This window comes from Rana temporaria, chromosome 5, assembly GCF_905171775.1.
Source record: "Rana temporaria chromosome 5, aRanTem1.1, whole genome shotgun sequence".
Taxonomy (NCBI): Eukaryota; Metazoa; Chordata; class Amphibia; order Anura; family Ranidae; genus Rana; species Rana temporaria.
The window spans coordinates 331,785,296-331,801,226 of record NC_053493.1 but is presented as its reverse complement, the minus strand read 5'-3'; the positions used below and the strand labels follow the sequence as shown (position 1 = coordinate 331,801,226).

At 41.0% G+C, this 15,931-nt stretch overlaps 1 protein-coding gene across 4 annotated transcripts in view; it reads right to left on the bottom strand.

Moving 5' to 3' along the window:
• Positions 1 to 279: 279 nt before the first annotated feature.
• MTFR1 (mitochondrial fission regulator 1) overlaps positions 280 to 15,931 on the bottom strand; it is a 50,134-nt gene continuing 34,482 nt past the window's right edge. For all 4 annotated transcript variants that reach the window (XM_040354306.1, XM_040354305.1, XM_040354308.1 and 1 more), the window contains exons 6-8: positions 12,767 to 13,007; positions 5,005 to 5,173; positions 280 to 488 (exon numbers count right to left, since the gene is read on the bottom strand). In XM_040354306.1, coding sequence (XP_040210240.1) covers positions 423 to 488; positions 5,005 to 5,173; positions 12,767 to 13,007 — 476 coding nt within the window. In that variant the 3' untranslated portion in view covers positions 280 to 422. The remainder of the gene's footprint in view (positions 489 to 5,004; positions 5,174 to 12,766; positions 13,008 to 15,931) is intronic.

Genomic DNA, 15,931 nt, shown 5'->3' with positions numbered 1-15,931 from the left:
ATTTCCTGAGTTCTAAGAATGCTAAAAAGCACTTAAAAGTCTAAAGATATTTGCCTATAAATGAAGGAAATTGAAATTTCCTATCTTTGGCAAAATAAAAAAAGTAAAAAACTACTTAACACTTCATAAAAGTGCCATATCAAAAATAAAAAAGAGGGAGTCCACCCCTCAGAGTACCAAACACCTGCAGCATTTGTACAGTATTGCTAGAACTATAATAATTACTTTGTTTTGTCACTAGTATTGTATATTCAAGCCATTAATGATTATCAACCACAATTTGGCATGGCAAGATTTAGTGTTATACAGATTGTGATCAAGTCACAAGATCCCTTTAGAAGAAAATACATTGCACATCTTGTTTTTTGATCCTTCAAGCCCTAGTTAAAAGCCAGGAATCGGAGAAGAGCTTCTTCTATATTTCAGGAATGTGTCGATTTAACAAGAGTCTTCATTTTTCCTGTCGATTTCAGCATGTGAGGTCCAAACTGAAAAACAAATAAATCGTGGTTACAAAGATAATTAATCATGCTCACTAGGCTTAAAAAAAAAAAAGAAAAAAAGACAGTTACTTTGCCCATCGATATGACACAGGGAAAAATGTCTCCGTTACCCTTTGTGTCCAATACTGCCAACACTGGTCTCTTAGGCCTCGTGCACACTGTATGTTCTTGACTTTTTTTTCTTCCACAGGAGTGTAGCAGCAGTAAAAAAGTGCACATGGTTAAAGAGCTTTTTAACTTTTTTTTTTTATGCTCAAAAGCTCCTCTCCAAAACGCACAAGTGTTTCGGCCTGTAAACTCCCCTGCCATTAAACTTCTGAAAATGCCTATAGTGCACACAGACACATAGGCCAACATTGAGGGAAGTTAACGAGCTGTCAGGTTCATATGGTTTATGGCAGCGTTCCTCAACGCCAGTCCTCAGGCTGGGTTCACAATGGTGCGACACGACAGCCGGACGACTTTGCCCTGTGACTTGAAGCCGTCATACGTCCAACATTCAATGAACGGGGATCCGACTTGGATCCTCACCAATACCAGGCACTGTGTTTGGCATGTATCTCGAGGGGGTTCTCCCTCCAAGAGCATACCAGACCGTTGGGTCTGGTATGGATTTAAAGGGGGACCGGCGTGGGGGTCCCCCCAAAATCCATACCAGACTCTTGGAGCAAGCAGCCCAGCCAGTCAGGAAAGGGGGTAGGGACAAGCGAGTGCCAACAAGCCTCTGATCAGAGCCAATCAACCTATGATGTGACCCCCCCCCCCCCTTTTCCAACCCACCTCTGTCACCTCTCATCTGCTGCATCCTTCCCTCAACTAGCTACTGCTGAACTGTGCCCCCTTCACTGCACAGGTGTCCCTCAGCACTAATTCAGCTCAGGCTGCAGAGAAAGGGCCTGTCTTCAGTTGGTTTCTCAGTCTCAAAAAAGAGAGAGAATGGGGTTTTATTTACTAGAGCTGGAGTGTGCAAAATCAGGCTCACTTCTGCAAAGAAACCAATCTGCTTCCAGGTTTTATTGCCAAAGCTTAATTGAAACAAGCTGAGGTTAGAAGCCGATTGGTTTCTATGTAGAAGAGAGCATGTCTTTGCACTCCCTAGCTTTAGTAAATAAAAACAACAATGTCGAATTTCTCTCCATTGCATGCACTTTTTTGTGAAAAGAACGATTTTATAAACATTTCCACAAATATCATAGGGGCCTTAATCAGTTACACCTTCTTTTTAGTCTACTGGTCATGTGCTTTAAAAAAATATATGGCTTGGTGGGTCTTTTACAAACTTTTTGTGTACGTTTCATTTTCACCATTTCGCAAAGAGGCGCAATCTAAAAATTACCAATATTTGTTATTTATTAACTCAAATCAGAAACACTTTTTTTTATTCTACTGGTCATGTGCTTTCGGAAAATATATGGTTTGGTTGGGGTTTTTTGTTTCAAACTCTGAAAGCTGTACATTAAAAAGAAAACATCCAGATTTTTAGAGAAATTTGGCTAGTTAAATTTTTTCATACGTTCCATCTTCACCATTTTGCAAAAAGACTGACACAAATTTTTTTGCTGCCGATTTAAACGTGTTTATAGAGCCGCGGCAATCAGCATCAAAAACTTGTTTTTCTCTCTATATAATTTGGAGGCTCCTGATGAAGAGAATATATATCGCAAAACATGTAGAGCACAAGTCTTTCATTGTGGAATCGGTGGACCTCCTATCGAGGAGACATTTATACTCAATATAGGCAATTACTATATAATATATATTGATGCCAAAACCTTATTTTTACCTTAATGCAAGGAATGTATGGAGGTAAAAAAGGTTTGCATTTTACAACCACTTTAAGCTTGTATATTTATTTAGCAGGAATTTCATAAAACGTACTGTTTGTATCTGTGAATAATGATTTTAGTGCAAAAATATTATGATAAACATTTGTGCAAATATCGCTAGGCCATAAAAATCAGTAGCACCTTCTTTTTACAAAACAATTAAAAAGCAATGGAATAATTGTAAAAATGGTCTGACCACCTGAGTTTAAGAGTGGCGCACAGGGCCTGGCAGAAAAACTGTTAAGCTGCAGTGTACACAAGGCCATAAAAATCACTAAGCTAGAATGCACAGGTTTGTAAATTTTCTACAAAGTTACCTTTCTCCTTGATAAAAATTATAGCTTGGTGAATTATGCATACTGTCACTACGGTTCCTAAAGAAAAATTCCAGGTACGACATTTTTGTTACATTGGTAGATACCACTACTGCAGTGGTCGCCATTATCTTCTGGGTCCTCTGCCAAGAGGCTGTCCTGCTCCATTCTGGACACAGGAGGTCGACCACTTAGTAGGGCACCACTCAGTAAAAGCTTTGCATTTTCTTAATGAAGGAAAACCATTCTATGATTGGACGAGGTGGAGAGGCAGGGCAATGGCACCTAGACTCATATATACAGTAGCTCACATTTTTGTAAATATTTTATTCTATCTTTTCATGTGCCAACACTGAAGAAATTACACTTTGCTACATTGTAAAGTAGTGAGTGTACAGCTTGTATAACAGTGTCAATTTGCTGTCCCCTCAAAATAACACAGCCATTAATGTCTAAACCGCTGGCAACATAAGTGAGTACACCTTTAAGGGAAAATGGCCAAATTGGGCCCAATTAGCCATTTGCCCTCCCCGGTGTCATGTGGCTCGTTAGTGTTACATGGTCTCAGGTGTGAATGGGGAACAGGTGTGTTAAATTTGTTCTCTCTCTCATACTGGTCACTGGAAGTTCAAAATGGCAAAGAACTCTCTGAAAATCTGAGAGTTTATAAGAAGGTTGCCAAGACTCTGAAACCGAGCTGCAGCATGGTGGCCAAGACCACGATCTATATACAGTATTTCACAAAAGTGAGTACACCTCTCACATCTTTTCATGTGATAACATTGAAGAAATTACACTTTGCTAAAATGTAAATTAGTGAGTGTACAGCTTGTATAAAAACAGTGTAAATTTGCTGTCACCTCAAAATAACGCAACACACAGCCATTAATAGCTAAACCGCTGGCAAAAGTGAGTACACCCCAAGTAAAAATGTACAAATTGGACCTAAATTAGCCATTTTCTCCCCCTCATGCGACTCGTTAGTGTTACAAGGTCTCAGGTGTGAATAGGGAGCAGGTGTGTGTTTGGTGTTATCACTCTCATTCTTTCATACTGGTCACTGGAAAATGGCACCTCATGGCAAAGAGCTCTCCGAGGATCTGAGAGTTTATAAGAAGATTGCCAAGACCCTGAAACTGAGCTGCAGCACGGTGGCTAAAACCATACAGCAGTTTAACAGGACAGGTTCCACTCAAAAGAGGCCTCGCTATGGTTGACCAAGGAAGTTGAGTGCACGTGCTCAGCGTCATGTCCAGAGGCTGTCTTTAGGAAATAGACATATATGAGTGCTGCCAGCATTGCTGCAGAGGTTGAAGTGGGTCAGCCTGTCAGTACTCCAACCGTATGCCACAAACTGCATCAAATTGGTCTGCATGTCATCCCAGAAGGAAGATTATTCTAAAGATGATGCACAAAAAAAATCTCATAAACAGTTTGCTGAAGGCAAGCAGACTAAGCACGTGGATTACGGGAACCATGTCCTGTGGTCCGATGAGACCAAGATAAACTTATTTGGTTCAGAAGGTGTCAAGCGTGGTGGTGGGAAAGTCATGTGGGGGTGCATAAGTGCTGCCGGCACTGGGGAGCTACAGTTCATTGAGGGAACCATGAATGAAAACATGTACTGTGATATACAGAAGCAGAGCATGATCCCCTCCCTTCAGAGACTGGGGCGCAGGGAAGTATTCCAACACAATAATGACCCCAAACACACCTCCAAGACGACCACTGCCTTGCTAAAGAAGATGAGGGTAAAGGTGGTGGACTGGCCAAGCATGTCTTCAGACCTAAACCCAATTGAGCATTTGTGGGGCATCCTCAAACGAAAGGTGGAGGAGCGCAAGGTCTTTAACATCCACCAGCTCCATGACGTCGTCATGAAGGAGTGGAAGAGGACTCCAGCGGCAACCTGTGAAGTTCCGGTGAACTCTATGCCCAAAAGGGTTAAAAGGCAGTGCTGGAAAATAAATGGTGGTCACACAAAATATTGATACTTTGGGCCCAATTTGGATATTTTCACTTTGAGGTGTACTCACCTCTGTTGCCAGCAGTTTAGACATTAATGGTGGTGTGTTGAGCTAATTTGAGGGAACAGCAAATTTACACTGTTTTACAAGCTGTACACTCACTACTTTACATTGTAGCCAAGTGTCATTTCTTCAGGGCTGTCACATGAAAAGAGAATACAATTATTTTCAAAAATGTGAGGGGTGTACTCACTTTTGTGAGATACTGTATAAAGCAATCGTTTTAAGATAAGTCAGTCTAGTGGAATTTACATACAAAATTTTTTTAATAAAAAATAAAAAAAATTATGTATGTACACACAGAGTTTTATTTTTTATTCATGTATTCACATACCATTGGTGTTTCTGCAGCCTTCTTTGGCTCCAATTTTGGAAAATGTTTGTCAGACTCCCCTTGGCTGTCACTTCGATACCTGTATGCAAACTTCTTCTTTAGAGCTTCAGCAATAAGTGTTGCTGGGTCAGTTGGGTCACATGACTTAGGTTTTGACTCTTCAGGTATCCTGCAAGCAAGATTAGAACAGTTCTTAGGCTCTATTTGTGCAAGTGCTAATAACATTCTCTCTGACAACACAACCACCACTAGTGATTCACAGCCAGCCTTTTAGTAGACATGGATGCGTTATCTAGTAAACATTTTAGACAAATGAACTGGAGCCCCAGAAAGGTGCCTCTACAGGTAAACCACCTTGTGGGTTTTACCAAAAGAAGAGAGGAATGTCCCTTGTATGCTTAAAGGGAGGCCTTTAAATTCTTAAAAAGACCAAATTAAAATCCTACAGGGGAAGATTTGATAAGGGTGAGCATTAGCACACATACATTAAGGCAGTGGTTCTCAACCTGGGGGTCGAATGACGTTTTGCCAGGGGTCACTAAATTCTGAGCTGTTCCTGAAGCACGGACTTCTCTCCCAGCCTTTTCGCGGCTGCCCAGCTGGGCTGTCCCCGGAGCCCGCGGCCACCCACTCAGCCTCTTTGCAGCTGCCCATTCAGTTTACGGCATGGCTGGGGGCCAGAGACTACGGGTCAGCTGACTGGTGAGGAATGTGAAGTCGGAGGGGCCCGCTGACTGGTGAGGAATGTAAAGTCGGAGGGGCCCTATCTCCTGATTTTACTGTGAGGGGTCCCCACAACTAGGGAAATTTTATCAAGGGGTCACGGCACTAGAAAGGTTGAGAACCACTGCATTAAGGTGTTTTGCATTGAAGTGGTAGTAAAGTCTTGGTATTTAAAATTTGCTGACAGGCAGGGTTTTGATAACAGAAGAGAATCTAGTGGTCTCTTCTGTCAGAAATTACCCCCCCCCCTCTGCCTGTGAGCATATAATGTGATCTGAGCTGCACATGCATAACTCAGATCACATTTCCGTAATGCTCTGTGCCGCAGCAATGCGATTCTCATGCACATTAGTGACGTTGCCACAGTCCGGCCATTAAAGCGGCTAAAAATCAAAAGCCTGGAAAGAACACCAGGGAAGATGGAAGCGTCAGGGGATACGCGACAGCTCTGCGCTGTAGAGCTCCATTTGCAGGTTAAAGTGGTTGTAAAGGCAGAAGGTTTTTTATCTTAATGCATACTATGTGCAGCAGCCCCCCCCCTAATACTTACCCGAGCCCCCATCTTGATCCAGAGACTCAGCTGACATAGCAGCGAAGCGCCATTGGTGTCAGTGAGCCAATGAGGGGGGAGGGGCAGGCCGCAGCTCCATGCATGAATAGACACAGGGATCTGTAGCTCAGGTGCCCCCACTCAGGGGCTCCTAGCGGTAGGAAGGGGCCAGGAGCCCCAAAGGAGGACCCGAGAAAATGAGGATCTGGGCTGCTCTGCAAAACTACTGCACAGACCAACCAAGTAGGAAATTTTTTATTTTTTTGTTAAAAATAACAAGGCTCTTGTATCACTTTAAGCCTGTCATAATGTGCTAGTATGCTGTGCAAACTAGTACATTATGACTTAAAGCGTTAACCCTAAAGTGGTCAGTGTGTAGTGTAGTGGTCAGGGTTAATAATGCATCCACTGACACCAGTGCTGGGGGGTAAAAATACGTCCGCTCACACCAGTGCTGGGGGTTAATAATGCGTTCGCTGACACCAGTAGTGTTTTTTTTGAAGTTTGAAAGTTTGTATGCGGCCCCCCATGGGATATGAAAACCTGTCTTGTGGCCCTCAGGTAATTTGAGTTTGAGACCCCTGCTATAGTGTGTCAATTCAGTCACTGCTCTAGGTCTGCCGAGTCTGCTCACATCACATCTAAGATGGTGGCACCCAGCAGCAGGACTTTTGGATGTCTACAGAAGGGAGGCTTTTCCAGGTAAATGACCTGCATAAGGTTATATGTGCTTTTAACATTTTATAGCAGGATTTTTATTAAAATAAATGTCTTGACAACAGGGTTTCTAAGTTACAAAGACTGAACATTTTGAAAGATGAAAAACACGTGAGTAGCAACAATGTTCTTTATCACACTGGAAGCAACTAATAAAAGAAGCACTACAAAATTCTGAATGAGCACCCTTTCCAGCAAACTATGCAACTTTATTTATATTTTTTAATTAAAAAAAGCAGACACAGCACACCACCATAAACACGGTCATTTCTGGAAGCATAATATAAAATGTTTTTCCAATTATTTTGTTTTATAGAATCAAATACAGGTGCATCTCAAAAAATTGGAATATCATAAAGTTTCAGTAGTTCAAAAAGTGAAGCTCATATTCTATATATACAGTGGGGATTTTATTTCCATCATTTACACTTTCAAAATTACAGAAAACAAAAAAATGGAAGTCTGCAAAAGTTTGGACACCCTGCAGAATTTATAGCATGCACTGCCCCCTTTGCAAAGCTGAGACCTGCCAGTGTCATGGATTGTTCTCAATAATCGTCTGGGAAGACCAGGTGATGTCAATCTCAAAGGTTTTAAATGCCCAGACTCATCTGACCTTGCCCCAACAATAATCAGCACCATGGGTTCTTCTAAGCAGTTGTCTAGAAAACTGAAACTAAAAATAGTTGACACTCACAAAGCTGGAGAAGGCTATAAGAAGATAGCAAAGCGTTTTCAGATGTCAATATCCTCTGTTCCGAATGCAATTAAGAAATGGCAGTCATCAGGAACAGTGGAAGTTAAAGCAAGATCTGGAAGACCAAGAAAAATATCAGACAGAACAGCTCGCAGGATTGTGAGAAAAGCAATTCAAAACCCACGTTTGACTGCACGATCCCTCCAGAAAGATCTGGCAGACACTGGAGTTGTGGTACACTATTCCACTATAAAGAGATACTTGTACAAATATGGTCTTCATGGAAGAGTCATCAGAAGAAAACCTCTTCTACATCCTCACTACAAAAATCAGCATTTGAACTTTGCAAATGAACATATAGACAAGCCCGATGCATTTTGGAAACAAGTTTTGTGGACCAATGAGGTTAAAATAGAACTTTTTGGCCGGAATGAGCAAAGGTACGTTTGGAAAAGAAAGGACACAGAATTTAATGAAAATAACCTCTGTCCAACTGTTAAGCATTGGGGTTGTATTGCAGCCAGTGGCACAGGAAACATTTCACGAGTAGAAGGAAAAATGGATTCAATAAAATGTCAGCAAATTTTGGATGGTAACTTGATGCCATCTGTGAAAAAGCTGAAGTTAAAGAGAGGATGGCTTCTACAAATGGATAATGATCCTAAAACACACCTCAAAATCCAAGGGGGATTACATCAAGAGGCGTAAACTGCAGGTTTTGCCTTGGCCTTCACAATCTCCTGACCTCAACACAATGGAAAATCTATGGATAGACCTTAAAAGAGCAGTGCATGACAGACAGCCCAGAAATCTCAAAGAACTGGAAGACTTTTGTAAGGAAGAATGGGTAAAGATACCTCAAACAAGAATTGAGACTCTTGGCTGGCTACAAAAAGCGTTTACAAGCTGTGATACTTGCCAAAGGGGGCAGTACAAGATATTAACTCTGCAGATGCCATTTTTTTGTTTTCTGTCATTTTAAAAGTGTAAAATGATGAAAATAAAATTAACTTTTTTTGACATATTATAAGAATGTCTAATCTGTAATTTGATGCCTTTTGGAGATTTTTTCATCTTTCCTTGGCTTCGTTATGCACATTTATACAAATTTTTACCTAGGGTGCCCAGACTTTCGATCCCCACTGTATGTGTTACACACAGAGCGATACATTTCAAGTATGTCTCTTTTGATTTTGATTATGGCTTACAGCTAGTGAAACCCCACAATAGAGCATCTCAGAAAATTAGATTACATAAGACCACAAAAAAAAAAAATTATATATATATATATATATATATATATATATATATATATATATATATATATATTTTTTTTTAATACAGAAATGTAGGCTTACTGAAAAAGTATGTCCATGTACAGTGTAGTATGCACTCAATACTTGGTTGGGGCTCCTTTTGCATGAATTACTGCATCAATGCGACATGGCATGGAGGGGATATCAGCCTGTTGCACTGCTATAGATGGTATGGAAGCCCAGGTTGCTTTGATAGTGGCCTTCAACTCGTCTGCATTGTTGAGTCTGGTGTCTCTCATCTTACTCTTTACAATACCACACAGATCCTCCATGGTGTTTTACAGTCAGGTGAGTTTGCTGGCCAATTAAGCACAGGGACACCATGATCATTAAACCAGATATTGGTACTTTTAGTAGTGTGGGCAGGTGCCAAGTCCTGCTGGAAAATTTAATTGGCATCTCCATAAAGCTGGTCAGCAGAGGGAAGCATGAAGTGCTCTAGAATTTCCTGGTAGAAGGCTGCGCTGACTTTGGACTTGATAAAACACAATGGACCAACACCAGCAGATGACATGATTTCCCAAATCATCACGGACTGTAGAAACTTTAGCATTTCATTTTGAAATTAAGGTCCCAGAGTCTGGAGGAAGAGTGCAGAGGTACAGAATCCAAGTTGCATGAGGTCCAGTGTGAGGTTTCCAGTCAGTGAGGATTTGGGGAGTCATGTCATCTGCTGGTGTTAGTCTACCGTTTTATCAAGTCCAAAATCAGCACAGCCCTCTATCAGGAAATTCAATTCCCTCTGCTGACTAGCTTTATGGAAATGCTGATTTTATTTGGCACCTGCCCACACTGCCAAAAATACCAATACCTGGTTTAATGATCATGGTATCACTGTGCTGGGTTGGCCAGCAAACTCGCCTGACCTAAAACTACATAGAGATTCTATGGGGTATTGTCAAGAGGAAGATGAGACACCAGACCCAATAATGCAGATGAGCTAAAAGCCGCCATCAAAGTAACCTGGGCTTCCATAACACCTCAGCAGTGCTACAGGCTGATTGCCTCCATGCCACGCTGCATTGATTCATGCAAGTGCTGGGTGCATACTATAATGTACATGGACATGCTTTTCAGTAAGCCAACATTTCTATATTAAAAATCCTTTTTTTATTGGTCTTATGTAATACTCAAATTTTCTGAGATACTGAATTTTGGGTTTTCCCTAGCTGTAAGCCATAATCAAAATTTGAAAGAAAGAAATGCTTAAAATACAGTGGGGCAAAAAAGTATTTAGTCAGCCACCAATTGTGCAAGTTCTCCCACTTAAAAAGATGAGAGAGAGGCCTGTAATTGTCATAGGTATTACCTCAACTATGAGAGACAAAATGTGGAAACAAATCTAGACAACCACATTGTCTGATTTGGAAAGAATTTATTTGCAAATTAAGGTGGAAAATAAGTATTTGGTCTCTACAAACAACCAAGATTTCTGGCTCTCACAGACCTGTATCTTCTTCAAGAGGCTCCTCTGTCCTCCACTCATTACCTGTATTAATAGGACCTGTTTGAACTTGTTATCAGTATAAAAGACACTTGTCCGCAACCTCAAAACAGTCACACTCCAAACTCCACTATGGTGAAGACCAAAGAGCTGTCGAAGGACACCAGAAACATAATTGTAGACCTACACCAGGCTGGAAAGACTGAATCTGCAATAGGCAAGCAGCTTGGTGTGAAGAAATCAACTGTGGGAGCAATAATTAGAAAATGGAAGACATACAAGACCACTGATAATCGCCCTCGATCTGGGGCTCCACGCAAGATCTCACCCCGTGGGGTCAAAATGATCACAAGAACAGTGAGCAAAAATCCCAGAACCACACGAGGGGACCTAGTGAATGACCCGCAGAGAGCTGGGACCAACGTAATAAAGGCTACCATCAGTAACACACTACGCCGCCAGGGACTCAGATCCTGCAGTGCCAGACATGTCCCCCTGCTTAAGCCAGTACATGTCCGTGCCCGTCTGAGGTTTGCTAGAGAGCATTTGGATGATCCAGAAGAGGATTGGGAGAATGTCAAATTGTTAGATGAAGCCAAAGTAGAACTTTTTGGTAGAAATACTACTAGACTTACAGAAAACGTTTGACCTCTGTCATTGCCAACAAAGGATATGTAAACAAGTATTGAGATAAACATTTGATAATGACCAAATACTTATTTTCCACCATAATTTGCAAATAAATCCTTTCCAAAATCAGACAAGCAATGCGATTGTCTGGATTTGTTTCTACATTTTGTCTCTCATAGTTGAGGTATACCTATGATGACAATTACAGGCCTCTCATCCTTTTAAGCGGGAGACCTTGCACAATTGGTGGCTGACTAAATACTTTTTTTGCCCCACTGTATATCACTGTGTAACACATCTATATAAAGTTATAGGAGTTTCACTTTTGAATTGAATTCCTAAAAATAAAAATTTACTTTGATATTCTAATTTTTTTGAGATGCACATGTATGTTTCCAACACTATAAACATGGGGCCAGATTCTCAAAAGAGATACGCCGGCATATCGCCTGATACGCCGTCGTATCTCCGAGTTCGCCCGTCGTATCTATGCGCCTGATTCATAGAATCAGTTATGCATAGATAACCATTAGATCCGACAGGCGTAAGGCTATTACGCTGTCGGATCTTAAATGCATTTTTTTTTTCGCCGCTAGGTGTCGCCAACGTCGTTTTCCTGATCGAGTATGCAAATTAGCAAAATACGTGAATTCCCGAACGTACGCCCGACCGACGCAGTGAAGTTAAGACGTTTACGTAAGATTTGCGATGCGTAAAGTAGCCCCTGGGTATATGAGGTGCAGTCAATGTTAAGTATGGCCGTCGTTCCCGCGTCGAAATTTGAAAATTTACGTTGTTTGCGTAAGTCGTCCGTGAATGGCGCTGGACGCCATTTACGTTAACGTCGAAACCAATGACGTCCTTGCGACGTCATTTAGCGCAATGCACGTCGGGAAATTTTAGGGACGGCACATGCGCAGTACGTTCGGCGCGGGAACGCGCCTAATTTAAATGATCCACACCCCCTAGCCGGATCATTTGAATTAGGCGGGCTTTCGCCGGAGGATTTACATTGCGCCGCCGCAACTTTACAGGCAAGTGCTTTGTGAATCAAGCACTTGCCCGTAAAACTTGCGGCGGCGTAACGTAAATGAGATATGTTATGCCACCGCAAAGATGCGGCGATCTACCTGAATCTGGCCCATGGAGTTTATTTCAGTGGACGATTTCTAAATCACATAAATTTCTAGACAGGTTTACTTCCAGAAAAATATATTAATTCAAAGCAAAACAACTTCAGCCTTGGAGAGTCAAACAGAGAACTAATGCAAAGGATAAGATACCCGACAATCCAGCACTGTACCATTGATTCAACAGCAAGAGAAAAAAAGCCTTAACTGCTTTAAAAGAAAAGAAAAGGAAAAAAAAAAAAAGGGAAGGAAGGAGTCAGTAATAAGACTCCAGACCAAAACTGACCTATACAAATAGATTTTATGGCGTCTTCTGACAGAATACGCATGTTCACATAATCTACTTAGAATTATTCACAAGTTCCAGAATTTTACATAACTGATCAGCAGATGGAAAGAGGAAAACAGATAAATGCAATTTACATCATCCCTCTGCAGACACCCACTCTAAAAATCTTAAAATAAGCACACATAGAAGGGATCAAGGAGTCATAGACAGGAATAAGTAGACTCTTGTACTTTCTCTATGAAAAGTATGCCATCAGCATGCGTTACCTTTTCACAGAGCGCAACTTCACTTGGTTCATGTCTTTTAGAACATCCAACATGCTTGGCATTTCTGCCTTCTTTGGTGTGCTGTCTACCACTGTTTCTACATTGCTCTTCTTGTTTTTCCTCTCCTTAATGAGTTCAATTGCAGAGACACTTCTGTGAAGAGCAGGAGGTGGAGGTGGTAGTGGTGGAGGAGGAGGGGGCAGAGGTGCTGCACAAGGTGAAATAGGTGGTAGAACAGAACCTATGAATTTGTGAAAAAAAGAAGAAAAAAAAGGATTTAAATCATTTGACACTCACAGTGTAAAAGTGAGTTTTGACTTACCTGTTAACTCTGTATCTTGAAGTTCAGCACAGGAAGACTTATTGATAGACCCAGTGTTATGCCCTGCTAACTTTAGGTGATTGGACTCAGGCAAAAACTTTGCTGAGAACCCCCCACCACCACCCTTATATAACCTTTCCCACTTTGGGGGACTCCCACCTTTTGCTTTTAATAAGAAAAGAAGCATGGACACAAAACAGATGCGTGATGCTGAAAGGCTCAGGAAACACCGATAGCTCTGGAGGAGTGGGCTCTGATAGGAAGAGAGGAGCAGGCATAGACCCTTGGAAATGACCGGCAGATCGCCCTGCATTATATTCCATGTGATGTTACCTGGCCCTTTCGGAACAACAAAAAGAATAGGTTGGAGAGCCAAACGCATTTCCGCTCAGCTCCCTCCCCACCTGATGGCAAAAAACGCACCCGTCCCGCCAAGCTCAAGCGCAGAAGCGAACGCATACAGTAGGTGTTTGTGATATTGTGTTTTTAGCACGACAGCATCGCGCTGATTCACGGCGACATGGTGCTGAGATCTCGCCGACATCTCGCACTCACTGGAATAGTGACAGCACATACCAGCAAGCGCGTCATAGAAGCGACGGGAGATCCGACTTGGATTCCTTTTTTTTTCATTCAAATTTAAGTTTATTTTCAATAAAAGTACATACATTTGTACTATAACAGCAGTATACGATTCAGTAATACACAGAAAATAATAAATCCAATGCATTGCTTTACATAGAAGATGGTCTTGTCATAGAAACTAACTATCATATACAGCCATATCATATGCTATCACCATACAGTGAGAGTATAACAGATTGTAATAGCTAAAAAGAAAAGCTAGGTATAACCAATAATTTATAATTAAATAAATAAAAGGATATTTCCATATACTATATAATTCCTTAGGCTTATTGTTGTCACACAATAAAAAACCCCATGTGTGTACTGGGTCTAATTTCATGGAACGAATAAAGGACAGGATTTCTGGATAACAATGACCTCTCTGACACCCCCACTGGGAACTGTCTGTGTCCAAGAGGTTAAGCAAACCTTTCAATCCCCCTTCCCTCCCTCCAATAATTATCACCAATACCCACCAGTATCTGTAAATATATATTTTCAAAACCCTTAACATACCTAACATCCCCAAAAATTTGGTGGAATCTTTTGATAACCTAAACATAGGCTAATACAAATGTTTATATATATATTTTTTTTTTTTTTCTAAACATAACACTCTGAGAATGAGAAATAACAAGGATGTTATCCTCGTGTAAAAAACAAAATTATCAAATCAAAGAACAATCAATGAAAAGAAGAGAAAAAGAGAATAAAAAAAAAATAAAAAAAAAGAAGATCAGGGGAAAGTAAAAAGAAAAAGAGATGGCAGCCTGCCTGCCAACGAACAACATCGTTCTAAGGATATAAATATCACCACAGCCTTTATGGGATAAAAGATATTCCCATAAATTTCATCCATGGTTCCCATATTTCATGGAAAAGAGTAGACATATCCAACATGGAACAGACCCTCTTTTCTTGTTCCATAATCCATGTAACCTTTTGTTTCATATACCGGATGGAGACAGTAGATTTTTTCCACGCAGCTGCAATTGTGATCCTGGCACCTGTCAGAATGTATAGGATGAGTTTTCTAGTAACCTTGGAGGTTTGGGGTAACATCCCGTGAAGTAAAGCGATAGTGGGGGATTGATGCAAATTACAGCCTGTGACACGTCTTATTATGTTGAACACCTTATTCCAGTATCCACGTATTTTGGGACATTCCCACCATATATGTACCATAGACCCCAATCCCTGACAACCTCTGAAGCAAAGGGGCGAAGTTGACGGATACATGGAAGCCAGTTTAACGGGAACTAAATACCACCTAGTATACATTTTTACATTAGCCTCTACAAGGGATATATTCACATATCCTTTAATGGATCTAGTATAATTACTACACCAGTCAGATAAATCCCAGTTGTTATTAAGTTCCCTTTCCCAGGCCAGCATATGAGGTAATTTGGTGCAGTTATTAGCAAGCGATTGATATATGATTGAAATATTCCCCTTCCTGATCAAACCCTGATCACAATTACTTTCATAAGGTGTCAATAGTCCAGAGATCGAGCCACTATCCCATAGGCTTTGTGCATAGTCATGTAGTTGAGAAAATCTTAATTTTTCTGAGACAGGAAGACCTAGCTTGTCAATGAAGTGTTGTTCAGGAAGTGGACCCGAGCGCGAAAAAAAACGGCCTATACGATACAACCCTTTGTCATGCCACCATTTGAACGAATCTACTTCAATTTTAGAAACAAAGAGTGGGTCTAGAAAAACACTCGATAAAGGTCTGCCTTTAGAAATTAGAGAGGGATTATTTTTAAGTGAATCCCATAAAACAAAGGTTTGAGAAAGAGTCGGAGATAAAATAGAAGGCCTATTCTTGGTAGGACTCCACATTAACTCCTCTATCGTTAGATTCGGGGTTGCCTGCTCTTCTATATCTAACCAGTCAGGGCGTTCATGTTTAAGAAAAGTTTCCGATAACTGTGCCAATCTTGCTGATTGATAGTACCATAATAAGTTGGGTACCCCCAGACCCCCCTGTTCAGGCAAGTTATAGAGAGTGCGAGATGGAAGGCGTGGACCCTTATTGTTCCAAATAAACTTGATAATCTTTCCTTGAAAGGATTTTAGATGACTTTTAATTATCGGTATGGGTAATGATCTAAAAAGATACAAAAGCCTAGGGAGAAGAGTCATCTTAACCGAGTTAATTCTACCAATCCAACCTATATTCTGAGTCCCCCAATCTCTCAAATCTTTCT